At 46.2% G+C, this 21,668-nt stretch overlaps 2 protein-coding genes and 1 long non-coding RNA gene across 9 annotated transcripts in view; 2 read left to right on the forward strand and 1 right to left on the reverse strand.

Moving 5' to 3' along the window:
• Positions 1 to 1,584: 1,584 nt before the first annotated feature.
• fbxo16 (F-box protein 16) lies at positions 1,585 to 6,485 on the reverse strand. Of its 7 annotated transcripts, none has more exons than XM_060041732.1 (9): positions 6,328 to 6,485; positions 5,783 to 5,867; positions 5,448 to 5,483; positions 4,823 to 5,029; positions 4,204 to 4,380; positions 3,333 to 3,610; positions 2,926 to 3,004; positions 2,346 to 2,523; positions 1,585 to 2,032 (listed from the first exon to the last, which is right to left on the reverse strand). In XM_060041732.1, exons 2-9 carry the CDS (start codon positions 5,861 to 5,863, stop codon positions 1,956 to 1,958), a joined length of 1,113 nt encoding a protein of 370 aa, XP_059897715.1. In that variant the 5' UTR covers positions 5,864 to 5,867; positions 6,328 to 6,485; the 3' UTR covers positions 1,585 to 1,955. The 7 variants fall into 7 exon arrangements, with proteins under 7 accessions (XP_059897715.1, XP_059897714.1, XP_059897711.1 ...); XM_060041731.1 differs by having other exon boundaries at positions 2,419 to 2,655; XM_060041728.1 differs by having other exon boundaries at positions 2,346 to 2,655.
• A 166-nt stretch (positions 6,486 to 6,651) lies between these two features.
• Positions 6,652 to 11,064, forward strand: LOC132449875 (uncharacterized). Its single transcript, XR_009523689.1, has 2 exons — positions 6,652 to 7,090; positions 8,183 to 11,064. It is a non-coding gene; the product is annotated as an uncharacterized LOC132449875 (long non-coding RNA).
• Positions 11,065 to 19,845: 8,781 nt separating this feature from the next.
• Positions 19,846 to 21,668, forward strand: part of fzd3a (frizzled class receptor 3a) — a 7,871-nt gene continuing 6,048 nt past the window's right edge. Inside the window, exons 1-2 of the mRNA XM_060042410.1 lie at positions 19,846 to 20,270; positions 20,758 to 21,229. Coding sequence (XP_059898393.1) covers positions 20,086 to 20,270; positions 20,758 to 21,229 — 657 coding nt within the window. The 5' untranslated portion in view covers positions 19,846 to 20,085. The remainder of the gene's footprint in view (positions 20,271 to 20,757; positions 21,230 to 21,668) is intronic.

Consider the following 21,668-nt stretch of genomic DNA (forward strand, 5'->3'; position numbering starts at 1 on the left):
CCAGGAAGAGTGTAACAATCCTGTCATAATGTTGTTTAAACGCAATTTGATTCTACCAGACAACTCAGGTTGAACCACTTTCTCCACCAGTTTTTCTTTTGATTATTATTTGTAATCTTTATTTGCATTAGTGATTAATCATTTTGAGTATATATGTATGCATAATGTGTTTACCCTGTCAGCACAAAGAAAGTAGATGATGCAGGTGAACCAAAACCCTGAACCACTTTGACCCAGCTGTGCTGAGCAGGTCAACAATGCACAGCGGGGTCTTTTTTCCGTTCATAATTACCCGCCCAAACCAATGACCAACCAAAATAAACGGTCCTCGTCTTCTCTTGTAGCTCAACAGTGCCATCTACAGGTGTGGTGTGAGTGTGGGTGTGCGTGTGTGCGCGCGTGTGTGTGTGCGTGTGCGTGTGTGCGTGTGTGTGTGTGTGTGTGTGTGTGTGTGTGTGTGTGTGTGTGTGTGTGTGTGTGTGTGTGTGTGTGAGGGTTAGAGTAAGGTTTTTGTTTTAGGGTTAGAGTATAAGGCTAAGTGTAAGGTTTGTTATAAGGTTTGGTTTTTGTTTTCTCGCCCTCTGTTCTGAATTTTCTTGAATGCTTGTTCTGCCAATCATTTTTATCCCATGATTGTATTTTGATTTTCTCAATCCCTTGTTCTCTCGATCTTTCGGGGAATTTCCTGTTCTCTCCTTTTTTCTCAGTGGTTCTGTTCTTCTCATAGAGTCTGTAGAAGATCTCAGTTTGAACACCACCCAGGCCACCTGGTTTCAAGAATTGGGACTGGTGAAAATAAGTCAACCCCTGCTGTGCTTCAACCCAAACAGGGTTTTCTGATCCTGTTGTGTTTGAAATCCAATCAGGCAAGATTATTCTCTCTAATCTTTTCCTAGCGTGTCTTCAAGGGATGACGTGTTCTTTCAGAGGTGTCCCTTTCTCACGGTGGATATTGTACCTAGTAATTTAATTTTGTTTCAAAAACACAAGTTGAAAAGAATACATTGTTACATGAACTGTTGAGAAGGGAGTTAATTTAGGATACATGTTTGGTTTGGTTCTCAAATCTGACTTTGACTGAGCTCTCTCAGTTGTCTTCCAAAATCATTTTTATTGATGATTGTTAATTACTAGTTGTTTCACATTCAAATTATATTTCATAATTTAATGATTCAGACTTGGCAGAGTATTAAATGATTGTTTTACAGATCTGAGCCAACTTGGATTAGAGTCTTAATCTAAACTGAACAAACCAGCAGTGTTTTTTGCCTACATCTGTTCAAGATAATTATCTAACTCTGTTATATTGTTTATGGAGAATAGGTTGGGTTCACTTGTTTAATAGTAGATTGGTTTAACTAATTTACTGAAACTCATTCAAGCGATATGTTCCTTTTGTGTTTTAAATAAATCCCCTGTTACTTTCCTTTTGTTTATTTTACAAATATTACTGTAGTAATATTAGGAGACAGAGTTCGAGGTTGGGACTGGATGGTTGGGGAGTATCTTCACATGATTAAAGTGAATTCAAATACTGTTTTTTTGTAAATCTTTTTCAAAAGATTGATGGACACAAAGCTATCCTTTTTCGTTTTCTTGAATTCTTGAGTTCTGAATCAATGTTTATTATGATTTCACCTTGTATTGAATGCTTGTGTGGATTTTGTGTGGAAACTTAACAGGGATACATATCTTACATAGTCATTATTTTGTTTGACTTTTTTTTTTTTTGGAGGCCTATCTCTTTTTACACATTCTCTGGATAGGTTTCTTGGAATAAATGATAAAGCCAGTGAGAAGTTTGTGGCTGTGCTTATAATCAATACTATACATACTATATAGACAATACTGTGGTTTTCTCAAAAGGTCGCACAAATAAAGAGCACATTTTAAACTGCAGCATGAGCGAATGAGCTTCAATACAGTTGAACGTCATCGTTTAGTGTAGTTCCATCTTATTCCAGCAGAGGGTGTAAATTGGGTGTTCTATGATCCAAGGATATCCAAGGCTGGCTCTCAAACAGCGGTACGCCTGGGGGGAAGAGAGGGTATTTGAAGCATTATTATTACTGTAAACCAGGAACTATTAGTCCTAAATATTAATAATAAAAATACTTTTCACACTTTCTTGTGTTCCTTTTTAAAAACACATATATGTGTAGCCACTATGTATCGTAGTGAAGTGGCTAAGGTGTTGAATTTCTAGTCGGAAAGTTCTGAGTTTTTTACCCCAATTGTATTTATTTAAGAAACCTCATCAATACCTATATATAATGTATTGATTACGATAGATATTTTTCGTTTGTTGTTTAGAGTTAAAATAACCATGCTGTTAAATGTGTTACTGGGAGGGGTCCGTGAGGTCCGCTGGGAGGCTCTGAGGGCCTCCACACTCAGCCTGGGGACCGCCGGCCTCACTGGACCCGGCCGGATCCCAGCATTGCACTGGGCCGATGCCATGGTAACATGGGGGTCACAGGAGGAGGGGGTGGGCGTGGCCCAGTCTGGCCGTGTCTGACTTGGCTGCAGATGTGGATGGAGGTTTGTGGGGGTCGGAGGAGGAGGAGGAGGAGGAGGAGGAGGAGGTGGGAGAGGGGAGGAGGGAGGGAGGAGAGGTCTGTAGTGGGAGTCCAAGTCCAGGGACGACAGCATCATCTAACCAGCGGGAAGATGGAGAATGACGCTGGGGAGGTGTTGCTAAAGTCAGAAGCAGAGTGTTTCTTCGATTGAAGTGATCAAATTATATTTGAGGATATTTAGGACAAAGTGTAAGGCTTCTAAATATTTGCCATGTTCTCTGTCTCCGATTCCATTACCCTCTTAAAGGCATTCACTTCCTGAACTATTGTTTCATTACAACAATAGGTCAAGAAGTTAGAGCAAGAAGTTGGCTAGCGGTGCTACTGTGCTAGCTAACCCGTTTACCTGGGACTTGGCTTTGCGTAGTTTATAGCTGCCCGCAGTCAGCGGCTTCCTCACGCTGTCCACGCTGCCCCGCATTTGCCTGGTCAGAGATAAATCGACAAAAGCGTCAGATAGTGGTTGGAGGAACACACAGAACACACAGCATTGGCTAACATTAGCATAGAGAGAATGCGTTTTTGTTGGGTTTTTCAAACTGTGGTTCGTGACCCAATAGTGGGTTACAGCAGGGGACCACCAATAAATGTGGGATGGGCAGAATAAACAAATATTTGTGTACTTATCCATACAAAATGTACAGTATGGTGGTTCATACCACAACAGGAGGACAATGTCCTGAAAGAGATCATTTGGTTACGGATTCAAACGGATAGAGGCTAGAGGAGGTGAGCGGGGAAAGCTAGCCATACGCTTGCTTAGCCTGATCCACGGGGTCCAGGTTGGACAGGTAGTTGAAGCGCTGGGTGTCTTTAGGGTGTCTGTCGGCGTGTCTCCATGGAGGAAGACCCAGGCCCGGCTGCTGCCCCTCCCCTGCCTCTAGGCTCCTCCTGCTGGAAGGTTCGTCTCTGGCCTGCTGGGGCGTGTATATCAAGCGCACCTGGTCGAACAGGGCTTGTTCTATGGGGTTTGGAGTCGCGGATCGGATGGCAGTGACCTCAGGAACTATGAATGCCTGGCAGCATGGGGTCTGGTTGGAGGTGTAGTTGATCACACACATGCACACACAAACCCAAACATATACAGACGCACACACAGAAACACACACACACACACACACACACACACACACACACACACACACACACACATACACGTCACACACACACAAACAGGCCATTCACACTCAATTAGGGTGTGTCAGACACACACACACACACACACACACACACAGGGTCATACATGTACAAACAGATACATATACAAACAGGGTCACACAAACACAAACAGGGTGTGCCACACATACACACACACAAACACACACACATGCACACACACACACACACACGCCCCCCCCCCCCCCCACACACACACACACACACACACACACACACACACACACACACACACACACACACACACACAGGGCCATACGCATCCAAACAGGGTCACACAAACACAAACAAAGGGTGTGTCACACATACAGACATACACAACAAACATTATAACCATTCATAACCTCAAATACCCTTTATCATTGCATCATAAGTACGGTATTAAACATCATGGGCATGTATCTATGACTTTAGACGTCCCCCCCACGTCGCTGACTCCTCCACTAACCCCTCTGACCTGGGGTCCCGCAGTGCATCGCAGCACCCTGACGGTCTCCACGTAGAGCCTCTTCCAGACGCTGGTCTCATAGGGGGTGGGGGAGAAGGGGAGAGTCCAGGCGAGGCGCACACACTTTGGCATCCACAGCTGGTCCAGCTCCACGATGCCCCGCCAGTGCCAGCTCACCTGGAAACACAGGACAAACACAGGACAAACACAGGACAAACACAGGACAAACACAGGACAAACACAGGACAAACACACATTGTTGATAAGAGATCATGTGAAACATCACTTTTCCTCCTTTTGTCTCTTGTTGCTTCGGGACCTGACCCTAATAGGTAGTCCTTACCCCTTGGGGTTCCATACTATAGTTAGGTTTTTCGGGTTTGGATTATGTTTCTCTGGTTTGTTTTAGGGTTAGGGTTTAGTTTTAGGGTCTGCGTCAGCACCCTTAAACTCAACAGCCGAGTAGGACCTTGGATGGGAAACAGGTCCAGGACAGGGCCAACAGTCCTAGAATGGGCTAGAGTTAGAATTTAAAACCAAACCATAGGTGGGCTTTCTAGGCGTTTTCCGCCTGGTTAAACTGCTTACATTTAGCTGACAGATCGACCCTGCCCCTTACCGTGGCACAACGACAGAGGCTGCGGGGGTCGAGATAGGAGAAGATGAATAGAGATAGGACCCGCGGCAGCATGCAGGTGAAGTCCACCGCCTGCAGGGGGAGCTGCCGCTCCAGGGAGCTGCTCACAAACCGCAGATGAGCCGCTGAACACCGGGATAGGAAGTCCTGCAGGACACACTTCCTCTGGCCCTCCGACCACTTGTCGAACTTGACGGAATAAATTACGACTTTCTTATATATATTTTTTAAGTAAACGACGAGCACAATGTACATAACAATGAAACAGAGTAACCTAGAATATGATAATAGAAAGAAAATAATGGAATGGAATATAGTACTATAGAAATAGAGTAGAATGAAATAGAATATAACACAATATAAATAGAGTAGAATGGAATATATCAAAAAGAGATTATTTAATAGAACAGAATAGGATAGACTTAAAGATTACTATCCCAAGAAATGGATATACCTGCCGGGTTAATGTAAGTATACTTAAATATAGATTCAACACGTATTTGGTATCTGTTATTCAACCAAGCCAATAAGAATAAAACATGAGGGTTCAACATGATCAAAACATTTAAATAAAATGTGTGTCTTAACGTTTGTACTTTTAGCTCACCCATTTAACAAGCAGAGTTCGTCTCTCTGAAAAGACCTGAAGAAAGAACCAGATCATAATCAGAGTTTTATGTCAAACAACATCCTCACCTCATGCTCACGCGGCAATTAAGCTACTGCTACAGAGCCAGGCATGGGGGGGGGGGGGGAGGGAGGAGAGAGAGAGAGAGAGAGAGAGAGAGAGGAGAGAGAGAGAGAGAGAGAGAGAGAGAGAGAGAGAGAGAGAGAGAGAGAGAGAGAGAGAGAGAGAGAGAGAGAGAGAGAGAGAGAGAGAGAGAGAGAGAGAGAGAGAGAGAGAGAGAGAGAGAGAGAGAGAGAGAGAGATTGTTCAGCTACCTTGCCATTAGCTACTGGGTGGTTGAGGGGCGTCCACGCACTCATCTTGGTCTGCAGCTTGGAGGAGCCCAGAGACGCCATCTATCTGGTCAACACACACACACACACACACACACACACACACACACACACACACACACACACACACACACACACACACACACACACACACACACACACACACACACACACACACACACACACACAAATACACAATAATAATACTAATAATTATGTTATAATAAATATTAAATACTTTACATTCATACATACTGTACATACATACATACATACATACATACATACATACATACATACATACATACATACAGTACATACCTATACAAACACAAAGGCCTACATGAACCATTCATATAAATGCTATTAATAAAGTGAAGGACCAGAAGAGATATTGGTACTTTAAGGTTAGGCAGTTTAAAACAGAACCATTCTTCAAAACACACCCATGTTTGTACCATAGCAATGCACGCATATCTGAGGTATGCACCCCTGCATGGTTTCCACCAAATAGTTTTTTAACTCACCGCGCAAGGTTCCTTAACCAGTATGAGTCAAGATATGAATGTCCTTTATGTGGACCCAGCTGACCACGAGATTTGCGTCGTGCACAGTTGACTTGTTTCCATAGTAATGCTGAGTGTGCACCCTTGACTGCCCGCCTCTCCCCTCCTCTTACCCCCCGCTGGCTTTCCAGTAAAGTGGTGCTCACCAGTCGTTGCTCCGGGCGACCGCTTGATGCTACAGTACCAATCCTAACCACACGACGATGCTGTTACGCACACCTATATGTTGATATGGACAGCTGCGAGAGCGCGCTTCATCACTGCACTTTACCCATAGGAAGCAAACGGCACAGTTACGATAAATTGCAAAGAGCTTCTGCTCACTACGCATAACAATAATGCTGTCAAACTAACCCTAATAACCCCAATATTGATTGCCCTTCCGGCTTCCTCTACAAAAGGATCATGAAAATAAGTACAATGCCCCTACATTTTTTTTTACCGTTGAAATAAATATATACTTTGCTATAAAAAAAAAAGGACAGGGAACCTGTCCTTTTTTCCGCAGGGAAGTCATTCATTGGAGGGGCCTGCGCGTGCGTGGATGTGCGGTGGCGCGCAACGGGGACATCGTAAAACCCGCTGTGAGGCTGCGAGGAGACAGGGGAGGGGTGAGAAGAAGAGGAGGAGGAGGGGGTCGATGGGCCATTCACTCATTGTTAGCAACTCAAGGAGCGCTGAAGATCCCGTCGGCACACGTGAATTTTCAACCAAAAACACTGAGGTAAAGTTCCTTGTTAATCAAACTGTTTCTACCCACATACGATGAAGGGATTCCGCGTTCAGAACCGAGACGATGCGGCCGCTCTCTGGGCTGCGTCCCGCTTCGCGTGTTTGATACAGCCGGGGTGGTTCAGTCGCTATTCATTACAATGTTGACTAGTAGTAGCTTACGCTGGGCATGGTTTCTATCGGATGAAGTCACCGCCCGTCACCTTTTGTAACGCTGGGGGGATTGACGTTGTTTTATTCATCGAGTGAGCGAAACCTGTGTGTTTTCATTTGGGACATGCGAATGTACTGGAGACAAACCGAAGGCAACGCTATCCGATAAAGCGTTAATTGCCTACCAGTTTGTGTGTGTGTGTGTGTGTGTGTGTGTGTGTGTGTGTGTGTGTGTGTGTGTGTGTGTGTGTGTGTGTGTGTGTGTGTGTGTGTGTGTGTGTGTGTGTGTGTGTGTGTGTGTGTGTGTGTGTGTGTGTGTGTGTGTGTGTGTGTGTGTGTGTGTGTGTTACTAGCCAACACGGTTAGGTGCAGTGTTTGAATGGTGACTTGAACAGGCGAGTAGCAAACACGCCCAACGTCCATAACGAACAGGTAGTGGAGCGTACGAATGTCACCATTCCCGTAATAACATGTTTATTAAGCCTAAGATCGATCAATATTTCCAGGTATTTGCATACTAACCGTAGATTATATTTACATCTTGCATCATGTTTGACTTGAGAATTCAAACGTCTACTGTGTTCATGTATTTAGCGACAGATCATGGCCGAATGAAAGGGCTGATGTTTATTAGTGTGTTTTACACCCATCAGTCATAAGGTTGACCAGGGAAATAATGTTGCTTGAAGAACGGGGATGTGTTAAGTTTAGCCTACTTTCACAAATGTTTGGGTTATTATCAGGTCCGTCTTATCCAGGAATGTAATTTAAACAAATAAAGGGATATACAATAATACTTCATTTATGTATATCCTTTAATGCTTCATTAATACAAATCCCTTTTTTCTCTGTATTAACATTATGTTCTCTTCCACATCTTCTCCGTGGTCACAAGTTCACAACATCCTTCTTTCTTCCTCTGAAACATCAGATTGGCTCCTGAAGTCCAGGAACAGGGAATAAGAAGACGGCTTCCCCTCAGGTGATGGAGGTCTAGAAGCTCCCACAGCAATGGATGTCACCCAACTTTACGTCGGCCATGTTGGATATCACCAATGGACCCAAGCGGTTTCTTTGTGAAGCGAAACGCCCCCCATAGCATCTCAGCTAACCACGACGCCATCTTACACCGAAAATACCGTCCAAAAAGCACAGTGGATTATATTTGCGGGCGTACCGCCCCCCTGTCTCCCCTCGTCTCCTTCAGTGGTGACTGTGACGACACCATTGCTCACTCTACCCTCGGCCCATGGAGTCCTACCCTAACCCCTGCTACCTCTAGCTTCTGTCCCTGGTCCTCTGCTCCCGTAACCCCCTGCTACCTCTACCCTACATCCCTGGTTCTTTCCCTTTTATCCCCGCTCCTCCCTAGCCTTAACCCCTAGCTTCCTACCTCCCCTTGCCACCCTTAACTCCCTACTCCCACTAGCCCCAATCCTTGTTCCTTTCTGCTACTAAACCCCACACTGCTCCTTCTAACCTCCACCCCACTCAGCTCATCACTTCCTCGCCCCACTCCCTGACTCCCCTGCACCTCTCCAGCCATGGCCTCGTTCCTGGTCCTCACCGTGGCGTGGATGCTAGCGGCGTGCGCGGCCGTGCCCATGGACGCGGATGCCAGCAGCCACAGCATGTTCACGTGCGAGCCCATCACGCTGCGCATGTGCCAGGGCCTGCCCTACAACTCCACCTTCATGCCCAACGTGCTGAACCACTACGACCAGCAGACGGCCGCGCTCGCCATGGAGGTACGCTGTTGTGGCGCCAGATTGTGTCCTAACTCAATGCAGTGGTTTTTATATGTGTTTGGTTGTATGGGTTCGCACGCTTTTAGATGGTTGAAAGAGGGATGGAATGGGCGTAGGAAAGGCAGCGCGTGATCAAACCTTCAGTCACTACAGTCACTTGCCTCTGTAGCCTACTACTTATCCCATTGCATTGCTTTTTTTTTATCCAAATTTGAAAACGTTTATAATATATAGTTAGTATTAATTATTATGCAACAGACTGTTTATCTTTATAAACACATTTGTATATATTGGTGCTTTTTTAAATGGTTCCTCTGGGTTAGTGTATGGGAGAGTCTATTTCATAGAACTTCCTGTTCGTGTTGTTGATAGCAAGAAATGGTTTCTCTCCGGTTTGGCCAATAAGACATCTGTAGGTTTATCCTCCACGTGGTTGATGGCTTATCAAGTACTTCTTTAATTGTGTAATGGGGAAGGACATGTTTGTTTTGTATCTCTCTCATTCTTCTTTTTCACTGCGTGGCCTTATATGAGAACATCCTGTCCTATTGATTATCTGATACTCAAAGATGGTGAACAACATATCTGCTCAAGAACAAAATCCCTTCACACATCACACGCACATTCCCATATATATGCTAATGTTTGGACAGAGGTATTCCAGGGGGTTTATGAAATAATTGCCTCATATGAATATTTGGTTCGCTGTGTCTGCCTGGTGTACTGCCTGCCCCAAGGACATCCTGCTGCTAGCCTAGATAGCTAGCACCCCAGAAAGCTAACTGTTAGCTATCTGCTCCGTGCCAGTTAAAATCCAACTGTTCAACTCCTCTCACGTGAGGGACTTGGGGGACAACCAGAAGCAACACAAAGCATAAGGCAGAAAACGAAAGTTTTACAATTTGACCTGGGGCAGTACAAGAGAATGGAGCATCAATAACTGCCATTGTGTAATCTGAAAACTGGGTGTGTTTCCCCAAAATGGATTCCCTGTCCCACACTAGGCGTGTTGACAGACCAGAATATTTATAATATCACTCAGAATAATCCCGTCATTTAATAAAAAAATTATAATACTTTTTACATAACAGGATTTGAGACCTGTCGGTCCACTGTGTACAGGATTCTACATGCTTACTATATCTCTCTCCTATCTCTCTGCCCTGTCGAATACTGCACTCTGTAATCGAGGAGTTCAGCAGATAGACTAAGCCTTAATTCCAATGTTTTCTCCATGTTTTATCGTTTTAACCCCCTCTTCTCTGTAGATTATCTCTAGATTAACAACCCATTATGTCATTCCCAACCAGCGCTTTAATAGCGGCGTGGTATGGTAGCTTTGGTAATGCTGAGGTGAGCAATTCAAACTCAGTCACAAAGCAGATGCAGCCCTTCCTTAGTTTAAGCATATGTGTGCAGGAAGATTACTGTGGTATGAGTTTCAGTACACTGGGTCCACTTGCTCGAAATCACTATTGGTTTGTTCTAACTGAACAAACTCACGTCTAATGATCTATGAAGTCATGTAGTGCTGCTGTGGGCACATAATATTGTGCAGTCGTCTGTATTTTAGCTCCATAATGGATTGGATTTAATGAGGTGTTATTGAGATACATGACATTGCGGTGTCACTGGTAAATAGGGGCTTGTAAGGTCTGACTGAAGAGCTGTTTCACCATCCCACCACCCACCTCCATCTGTGTGCTAATGGTATTAATGTATCAGTATACCGCTGGAGAGGGAGAGACTGAGGCCGACTGAAAGTGAGATCAGGAGTTTTAATGGAGGAGAGAGAGTAATAGTGTAACAGCCAGAGAAAGACAAGGATGGCGAGAGAGAGAGTTAGAGAAAGATAATGAGAGCAGCAGAGAGATTGACTGGAAGTGAGAGAGACTGGGGGAAGATGGAGGGAGAGAAAAATAAAGGAGAAAGACAAGAATATAGAGAGGGAGAGATACTGAGCTAAACAGAGCGAGAGAGAGAGAGAGAGAGAGAGAGAGAGAGAGAGAGAGAGAGAGAGAGAGAGAGAGAGAGAGAGAGAGAGAGAGAGAGAGAGAGAAAGAGAGATTGTTCCGCTACCTTGCCATTAGCTACTGGGTGGTTGAGGGGCGTCCACGCACTCATCTTGGTCTGCAGCTTGGAGGAGCCCAGAGACGCCATCTATCTGGTCAACACACACACACACACACACACACACACACACACACACACACACACACACACACACACACACACACACACACACACACACACACATATATAAAGAGAGAGAGAAGTGGTACAGGCTTATTTAACCCTTGCACCATGCCCTGCCAGTCCAGAGACATGATGCTATGAAATGTGGTAAACAAGGATTTGTCATCATCAACAGCATCGAGACATGGTCCTTTGCTGTCATTTGATTGGCTGAATATTCAGTAACAACCCCTTAGATTTAGTATTTTAATGTTGTGCTATTGGTGTGCGACTTCATTGGCCTATTGTTTTTTTTATTATTCTAAAGGAGAGGATTATTTAGGACTTAAACAAGTGTAACACATTACACATTAGTTACACTACATTTGAGGTTGAATAATTTCCCCAAATGGCTGTGCCTGATTTACCAAGTCGTGAATGCCATTTGAAACGTAGCAAGGTTAGCTTTTAAGTCTTAATTAATGTGTATGTTTGTGTGTGTGTGTGTGTCTGTGTGTGTGCACTTGTGCATTGCACGCAAAAGAAAGCGGCATTCCTGGTGTTTTGAACGCTGGTCAGTTTGATTTGTCACGGCTCCACAATTAAGACTCTTTCAGCCGTCTGAATCCTTTTTTAAAGAGCTTAGAAGGAGCTCACATCAGCCAGCATTCCCAACACCGGGCCTCTGGGAGCGTCGGCCTCGCGGCTCCTGGAGTCTGGCGGCCTTGGAGGTTTGTGTTCCTCTTGGTCCTTGTGGCCCCTGGCAGCTCTGGAGGGGGGTCCCTGTGGGCATTCAGGGGCCTGTGAGCCGGCAACAGTGCGGTCGAGGTGGGGAATTGACAGTTGATGTTAAAGGAGGAATTAGGTCTCGTGAATAGCCGTGATAATGATGATGAATGGGCGAGTCGGTGAAGGAAGCCAGACTGGGATGGGAACCAAAAGGCCCGTGGTTGGGTGTTTTGATGATGAACCGCCCTCTAAAAGTGCTCTAGTGCCGGGCGATTGGATTGGGATTTGGCGGAGGTCGTTGGCTGGTTTGTTTGAGAGGGTTTTGGCGCGGGGACGAAGATGAATTTCTGGCTGTAGCTTCTGTTTCGTCTTGTGTCTTGAGAGATAACACTTGTACTACCAGGCTGTGTTCTGGGGATGTTTTGTCATCCAAAGCTCTTAAAAGTTCAGTGTTTTTTTCGCTCTGTGAATGGGATGGTAGTTGATAGCTTGTTTGCCCAGAAATATTCTTAAATGATTCCTAAAGTGGCGCAAAATGACCAGACTATGGATCTTCTTTTCTCCTTGAGGTCCTATTGAATGGCTCCTCGTTGTAGAGCACATTCTGGACCGCTACTAGCTGACAAAGCAGGGAGATGTTAGATAGTGAATTCGTTCAAATGAAAATAGGATTTTCAGTGAGTGGGTAATAATGGCCCATCATCTCTGACCGCTGAATGACCTCAGAGCTGATGTGGGACAGTAGCCTCCGGTAGTCTAATGGGAATCAGCTATTTCTATACTGGGACGTGTTGGCAGATTATACTGGGTGAACCAGGGGCGAGTGAAAACATGTCCCCATTTTCGTAGGTCTGGGTTCAGTTGTGGTGCGAACGTCAAATCAGTTACGGGAGACAAATCAAAGACAAAAACATTGTATATATGCTGTATATAAAGGAATGAAACCATCAGAAAATTACAGAAGAAAAATGTATTTTGTACGTGTGCTCTTCATGATATGGAAAAATATTATTTATGGATTTAGCAACTACTATACTATTCAATGTCAATGTTGGATAACAAGTGGAGTATTTTTAAAAATATGACTCAGCTAGTGATCATCCTAATTTTTTTTATTAACTAGGTATTCTACTTATTTTCATCTTCGAAATAATATAACTTCATCATTTACATCCTTTAACGTAAAGTCATGATGCATGTTTTGCTGACTGATAATAACTTAACCACCAACCGACATCAGCTTGGACGGTAAGAATCACACCCGCTCTTGTAGCTAGGCTACATAGCCGCCCATATGTTTCTGCTGTGTATTCCCACCGACCATTAGCATATGGCTTCCGAGCCGCTAGCCTCTCTCCGGCCCTCTCCTCTTGCTTTCAGGTCGTTTAATCGAATGGTTCTCTCCGGTTACCGTCGCTGGTTAGATAAACCGTGTCGTGTTACCGTTGTATAGAACAGCAACCATACCCCACCCCTATGGTGTGAAAAGATTAGTCAAACGCCTGAAAGAAAAGTCTGTTTTAGTTTTGAGACAATGTGAAAAAGAAGAGTGAAGGTGTACACATTATTAAGCTAATGTTGTTAGCTAGCATGCCGCTAAACACACACACACACACACACACACACACACACACACACACACACACAGAAAACGTGTTGAGTGAGGCCCATCCAGCGTGACCCGACCTATAAAGAGCCTCTTGTTTTATCTAATGTCGGACACCCTGTTTATTGGCTCCTCACTGAATGAGGGGAACATCCACAGAGAGAGTTGCTCCTAGCTTGACAACCCACCCTGTGTGTGTGTGTGTGTGTGTGTGTGTGTGTGTGTGTGTGTGTGTGTGTGTGTGTGTGTGTGTGTGTGTGTGTGTGTGTGTGTGTGTGTGTGTGTGTGTGTGTGTGTGTTTATCACACACTATCAATCTACAAGGCTCCAAACTTGGCTGTGAATGACACCTCTCCCTCTCTCTCTCTCACTCTCTCTCTATGTTTCTCTCTTCCCTCTTTTCTCTTCTATCTCTTTTGTCCTCACACACCCATCCTTCCCTCCCTCCCTCCCCACCTCCCCTCCCTCCCTCCCCACCACCACCCCTCCCAACACCACCCCCTTCCCAATGCGGGGCAGACCGGTTGCCGGGGCAACGTTCACAATTGTGCTCTTAACAAAGGGAGGCAGGGAGGTGGCCTCCTCCACCCTGCACCCTGACCTCTAGGGACACCTCCTCCTCCTCCCCCCCCCCCCCATCTCCTCCTCCCCTTTACCCCAACCGAACACCTCCTTTCTCACTCCCTCCCTCCTTCATCCTCCCTTCATTCAACTCCTCCTCCTTACCCATACCCCTGACTCCTCACTCCAGCCCTCCTCCTCCTCCTCCTCCTCCTCCCCTCTGCCTCCTCTCTCCCGGCTGCTGCATCAGCGGTCGCCATGGTGCTGAGCTGGGAAATTTTAAAGATTTGGAAACGAGAGAGAGAGAGAGAGGGGGTGGGGGAGGAGGGAGAGAGGGGACGAGTTACAGGAAGAAATTAAAGAAGACAAAAAAACGCTAGGAGACATGAAATATAACGACAATAAACAAGAGTGAGAGAGAGAGAGAGAGAGAGAGAGAGAGAGAGAGAGAGAGAGAGAGAGAGAGAGAGGGAGAGACCGGCTGAAAGTGAGGGCATTAGTCTTAATGGAATAGAGAGGGAGAGAGAGGGATTAATTGAGAGTTATGGAAACTTAAATTTTTTCATTGTCTTGACTTACATGCTTTGGCAAATATCTTCCCAATGATGCCAATACAGCCCATTGAATTGAATTGAAAAGACCTTGAAGAAGAGCCTCTCTTCTTCAATCTCTTCAGAGGAACAGAGTGTTCGGAGATGAGAGCGTTGAATGAATGAAGGTTGGTGTAGAAGAGAGGAGGGGGCATTGATCGAGACAGGAAGGTGGGGTGAGGTTCTCCATTCCAGCGTGAGAGCCAGTGGTCAGTAGCCAGGGGATGACCCTGACACTTAATAGGGCTGATCAACCATCAGTCACTGGAGTGCTTAGAGATCCACGCTAGCAGTCAAGGCTTTGTACCGCAGCTGGTGCAATGCTTTAGTTTTCCTAACAAAACCACTGGTATGCACACATAAACACACACACACACACACACACACACACGCAAATAAATATACACACAGACTTATGCAGACACGTTGGGACGAACGGTATCCCTTTAATTGAGGCGTTTGGTTCCTGCTTCCACTGTGGCATATTTCTTTCCATATTATTTGGTGTTCCTGAAAGGGCTTAAATAACTGTCATGAATTCGTAATGGCGGGAGCAGAAGGTGGTCGAGCCAAGATTACATTTGCATTGATTACTAGTGTATTACACGCTTGGTTCTTCTTTGTCGACATTTGGGAAATGGGCTGGAAAAACCTGAGCACTGATTCCAGTAAGACACTGCGGGTTAATAGAAAGTCATAACTTGGATGGCTCCTGGCCATATAAGGAAAGTTTTTCGATCGGCTGTACCAAGCAACATAGATATTATAGCTAAAAACATCTAAAACATTTTGAGAATATATTTTTCCAATCAAAAGGTGTCAAATTTCACTTGTATTATTGCTAAATTGTATTTATTTTAACACATTGCTAACCTTTTTAGTAGTTGTGCTAACCTATAATTTATTATTCGACACAATGTAAAGCCACCAGAAATAAACATTAGTTGACCAGTGACCACTGAAGAGAAGGAAAAAAACAATAACTACTAAACACATAGAATTCCAAACTTACAATTGGAGTCCATTTTCTATATTTTGTATTCATGAATTTACTTCTCAGCCTAACTTGCATGTCACTTCAAATCTCTCACAAATTAAACAAGGCAGGCGAAGAAACTAAGAAAACAAGACATGGTCTAAACACGCATATATATTTAAAGTATGTATGAGTGTATTGCGGCATGGTGCGTGACCCACAGTTTGAGAACCACGGCAGTACACTACATGAAAACTCAGTAGAGTTGACAGTGTTCTTGTAGCCTGGAGCAGGGTCACCGGAGATCCAGGCTTTCTGAGCTGCTTTACATCTCATCTCCGCTCAGCGGAGGCTGGCAAAGCTTCAGCTGATGAGGTAACGCGTGTGTGTCACGGAAGACTGTGTCTCCATGTTGTTATTCCAGGATCTAGGATTCTAGTCCCCTGTATTTACTGTGTTATCTTAGTGAATAAAGCACTGTTTATTTCGTACCATTCAGAAATTGTTAGTAATAACTGCCATTTTGATCTGAATGACATAGAATAAGGACAGTTCTGCTGGACCTTTGCTGAAAAACTGTTAGATTTCATGGAGGTCAACAGTCAATACGATTTATTTATCCAGGTGAAACACAGAGATTAAAATCTCTTATGCAAGGTTGTCCTGGCCAAGCGGGCAGCACAGCAAAGTCAAACTAAGCAAAATAGCTTTGGCTGCGATACACAGAAGAAAACCTTTGAAAACACATTTGACTGGATGATAAGTCAAATAGATTGGGACACAGTATGTACTACATACTACTATTCTGAACTTTCAACAGAAAAAAGGAAAATATAAAGAACAACTATACGGGTTATTTACAACATGGAGACCCACTCTATCTTCCCCACTCCAACCCCAACGTGAATACATAGACTACAACGTTCCCACGATAAGGAACTACACTTGTGTTGGTAACCTTAACTCGGAGGGGGTAGAGTGTGTGTGTGTGTGTGTGTGTGTGTTAGAGTGTATCACTGTATGTCATGGCAGCTGTGTGTGTGTGTGTGTGTGGTGTGGTGGAAGCCACACCAGCCCGACGGTCTTCAGATGCCGAGAGAGCACTTGTCAGCTGGTGTCACCGTTGCCGTGGCGTCCCCTGAATGTGAGGCCTCCACTGCCACAGACACTACCCCACTGACACACTGCTTGAGTGCCGTTATGACAGGTGTGGAAGATGTCTAAACTGCCCCCTGCGCCTGCAACAGAACCGGAATGATCCGGAGCTAGCCGAGAGTCTTCTAGATGAGGGGGAAGGATCGCCTAGTGGTGGTGAGAGTGTTTGACTCCCAGACGGAAGGTTCCGGAATCAAACCCCAAAGTCCACAGCCTCTTTGTTGGCATCCTTGAGCAAGATGCCCTTACCTCTACCTGCTCCTTAATGCTTCCATCCGTCTCAGAGTCATCGTAAGTCACTTTGGATCAAGGTGTCAAACAACGACTAAATAGATAAATACACTTTTTTCTTAAGCGACCTTCCCTATGCAGGAAATATAAAAGAATCGCCTGATCCTGCATCTAAGAACCTACTAAGCACCACCACACATTTCTGTTTCTCCCCTCCATTCTGCCACAAAGATCCCAGCCTAGAGCGTGTGTGTGTGTGTGTGTGTGTGTGTGTGTGTGTGTGTGTGTGTGTGTGTGTGTGTGTGTGTGTGTGTGTGTGTGTGTGTGTGTGTGTGTGTGTGTGTGTGTGTGTGTGTGTGTGTGTGTGTGTGTGTGTGTGTGTGTGGCTGCTATGTGCTCTCAGAGGCCCCCTAACCTAATAGCCATACTAATCCATTTATATAGTGACTTAACAGAAGCAGAGTCAGTAGACGGACGTAGCAGCATATCCCCCTAGAGTGGAGCATCCTACAGGGAAACCAAACACGCTGATCAGAACTGCACGGGCAGCCAAAAGGCCCTGGATAAACACAGGCTGTGGAAATCACTGTTTCAGATTGGCTCAAATTAGTGTCGTCACTCTCCATTCAATACCAGCTTAGCTAGCTTCTGTAAGTTAGTTTTCTCCCTCTGATGAATTTCATTATGTTCATAATGAATATATATTATGATTCATGCCCAAATATTCCTTGTCTGCTCTATTGGCAACATTATTGGTGCACTCACAAATTGAGCACATTTGTATTCCTTTTATAAAACTCACATTCTTTCTTAGTCATTTGATCAACATTGTAATAAGCACTCACTGAATTAATAATGAGGACATACTTTTGTTAGCGGGTTTCACCCAAGCCAGCAAACCAACCCACCCCACACACACACACTCACAGTACACACACGCCTCCCTTCTCCCCTCCCCCTCCCTGCTATAAATGACCCCCCACCCCCAGCGCTGTAGGAGGAGGCTCAGGGGAGGGAACGCGTAGGGCTGGAGTGAGCCTAGTCCGTGGAGCTGGACTGGATCTGTGGTCTCCCTGTTTTCAGTCAGACTACTGGCGGAGTCATCACAAAATATATACAACAACAACATATCCTCACACTCTCACACACACACACACACAGACACACACACACACACACACAAATACATGAGCATACAAAAATCCGAAATGTAAGCTCAGACGTCTCCCTCCCTCAGACACATGCTTGCTACCACCTTCCTTCCGTTGGGGGATTTACATATTTTAAACGTGACCGCCAGATGCCCCCTAACTGTGAGAGAGAGAGAAACTGTTTGTGTACCAGTACGGGTGAGATTATGCTAATGAAACGTTCCACTGGTATTGGATGCTTGTGTGTGTATCTCTCTGTGTGTGTGTGTGTGTGTGTGTGTGTGTGTGTGTGTGTGTGTGTGTGTGTGTGTGTGTGTGTGTGTGTGTGTGTGTGTGTGTGTGTGTGTGTGTGTGTGTATATTTGTGTGTGTTACAGCAGTGTATGTGTTACAGCAGTATGTCACTCAATCACAGCGTGGTCTTCCCTCGAACACAAAGACGGCAGCCCCCCCCCCACTGTGTGTGTGTGTGTGTGTGTGTGTGTGTGTGTGTGTGTGTGTGTGTGTGTGTGTGTGTCCCAGGAGTGGGGGTGATCTGGCTCGTTCTCCTCCTATCTCTGTCCCATTGTAGCAGATCACAGCCTGAAATGACTTGGGAGGAGGAGCGGGGCACAGAGAGAGAGAGGAGGAGGGGAGGGGAGGGAGGGGGAGTGGGTGGGGGAGAGAGAGAGAGAGGAGGGTGGGGAGACGGGTGACGGGGGAGATAGAGACGAGAGAAAAGGGTAGGAGCAGTGGGTGAGAGAGAGGAGGATGGAAAAGGGGGGGCCTAAGGATTAGGGAAAAGGGGGCCAAAGTTGTTTTTTTGACTCATCTCATCTACGGAAACAATCCTCCCCCCTCTCCCCCCTCGGTCTGTCTCCCCCTCCCTCCCGCTGGGACTTGGCTTCAGACTGACTGATGTCTGTCATCACCCATTCCAAGGCGACGCATCACCACGTTTGATGTTGCCGATAACAACCACCGAACACCCAACTGGGATTTTTCCTTCTTGTACATTTTTAATACAGCTCTTTGTTTATGCAAATGAAAACAACGTTAATGAGCTGATCGTCTGTCTTGTCTGTCAGTCTCTCTGTCTCTTCCTCTGTCTCTCACTCTCTCTCTGGTCATGCTTACACAAGGAACATCATCTAGATCCCACAATGGATTTAGATGCTAGTTTGCATCCAGATCTATAGACCCATCTGTACACCCAGGGATACAATGCACACAGACCATGGAGAGAAGAGGGAGCCACGTCTGGACTTTGACGTTTCAATTTCAAGAATCATATCTGGATTAAATGGCTTAGTCTGAGCAGCTTCTCTGTTCCCTGGCAGCTGTTGTGTGCTGTAAACAGAAGCTTGTTTTATGGATAAACACCTCTGTGTCGGTCCTTGAGGATCTGCAACAACGGCAGCAGTTAGAATAGAACAGGAAGAGACGGAAACACATCAATTATAAACCCAGCCAGAGAGATATAGAGAGAGAGAGAGACTGGTTCTTACCTGCCACCACCTGCACGGTTTCTGAGGAACAGAGTAAGTGTCATTCAGTTGGAATCTGGACCGCAAAGTCAAACAAAGAATCCTTGAATCCTGTACTTAATGATCAAAGAAACAAGTGGCTCGCCTGATAGACCATTGTAATGGGCTATAAATGTGCCCGGTTAGCAGAAGCGCCTCAGCACCTCAACACTTGTGTGACGTAGGTTATACCTCACACAAGACTCTGACGGTGTTGTGTGACACGTGACGCCTCCGGTTCTCTAACCCGAACAGTGTATGGTAATGCAAAGTAATCAAAGCTAGCGTAATGCCGGATCTACTTTACGGCACCGTGGCGGCGGGATCTCAGTGTAAAAGGGGCTAACGTGTCGTCTCCTTACCCTCCCCCCCCCCCCCCCCCCACACACACACACAGCCTTCCACCCCATGGTGAACCTGCAGTGCTCCCAGGAGCTGCGGATGTTCCTGTGTGCGCTGTACGCGCCGGTGTGCACCGAGTACGGCCGCGTCACCCTGCCCTGCCGCCGCCTCTGCCTGCAGGCGCGCAGCGACTGCTACCGCCTCATGGACATGTTCGGGGTCAGCTGGCCCCACGAGATGGACTGCGACAGGTCTGTGGCACAACGTGCTCTTATTAAAAATAGATCGATTTTGATTATATAGTTATATGTTTATTTAATATGCTTTAACAAATGATTAAGCATATATATTTTTTATATGCTCTTACTTTGCAAAATGAACCAATTTCTAATGATATATAATGTGAAAGAGTAGGGTGGAAAATCGAGTATAATAAAATCAGATCAATTAGTGTCCGATATAACAGAGTCCGATAAAACAGAACGCGATCAGGTGAAGTACATCAGTTCACCACAGCTCCTCCTCCTCCTCCTCCTCCTCCTCCTTCCCCTCCTCCTCCTCCTCCTCCTCCCCCTCCTCCTCCTCCTCCTGTTCCTCCTCCTCCTCCTCCTCCTCTTCCCCCTCCTCCTCCTCCTTCTCCTCCCCCTCCCCCTCCCTCTCCTCCTCCTCCCCCTCCTCCTCCTCCTCCTCCTCCCCCTCCTCTTCCTCCCCCTCCCCCTCCCCCTCCTCCTCCTCCAGGTTCCCCGACTGCGACGAGGCCTACCCCCGCGCGGCCGACCTCCTGTCCAGCGCCGCCGACGCCCCCAGCGCCGAGTCGCCCGGTGCCGTGCAGCGCGACTACGGCTTCTGGTGCCCGCGCGAGCTCAAGATGGACCCCGACCTGGGCTACTCCTTCATGGGCGTGCGCGACTGCTCGCCGCCCTGCCCCAACATGTACTTCGGGCGCGAGGAGCTGGCGCTGGCCCGCTACTTCATCGGCGTGGTGTCCATCGTGTGCCTGTCGGCCACGCTCTTCACCTTCCTCACCTTCCTCATCGACGTGTCGCGCTTCCGCTACCCCGAGCGGCCCATCATCTTCTACGCCGTGTGCTACATGATGGTGTCGCTGGCCTTCTTCCTGGGCTTCCTGCTGGACGACCGCGTGGCCTGTAACGCCGCCGCCCCCGGGCGCTTCAGGGCCGCCACCGTCACCCAGGGCTCCCACAACAAGGTAGGCGGGGGGGGGGGGGGGGGGGGAAGGAGGGAGCGGGCGTTTTGATTGGACGTCTGGTTAAGGAGGTTAGGTCTCGTCGGTGTTCAAGGTAGTAATTGAGACCGGGCCGAGAGAGAAGAGGACGTGACATGGTCGTGTGGCCGGCTCTTAGTGTGACGGACATCAGGGACAAAGACACAAAACTATCACGGCAAAAATTATAACTTGAACTTTTAGGCTCCTTAAAAGACCAAAGACAAGAACTAAAGGAGTCGTCATCCATTGTTTTTAAACGCCCATCACACCAGAAAGGGTTTGACGGACACAATGAATGGCAGAATGTTAACAGAACCGTTCTTGCGATTCATCTCATTTGTATCATTGGTTAATTTGTCAGGGACAGTACAAGATAAAACATTTCTGTAAATGTGTCAGCGTTAGCCAGTGGGGCTCGTCT

This window comes from Gadus macrocephalus, chromosome 21 (assembly GCF_031168955.1).
Source record: "Gadus macrocephalus chromosome 21, ASM3116895v1".
Classification (NCBI taxonomy): domain Eukaryota; kingdom Metazoa; phylum Chordata; class Actinopteri; order Gadiformes; family Gadidae; genus Gadus; species Gadus macrocephalus.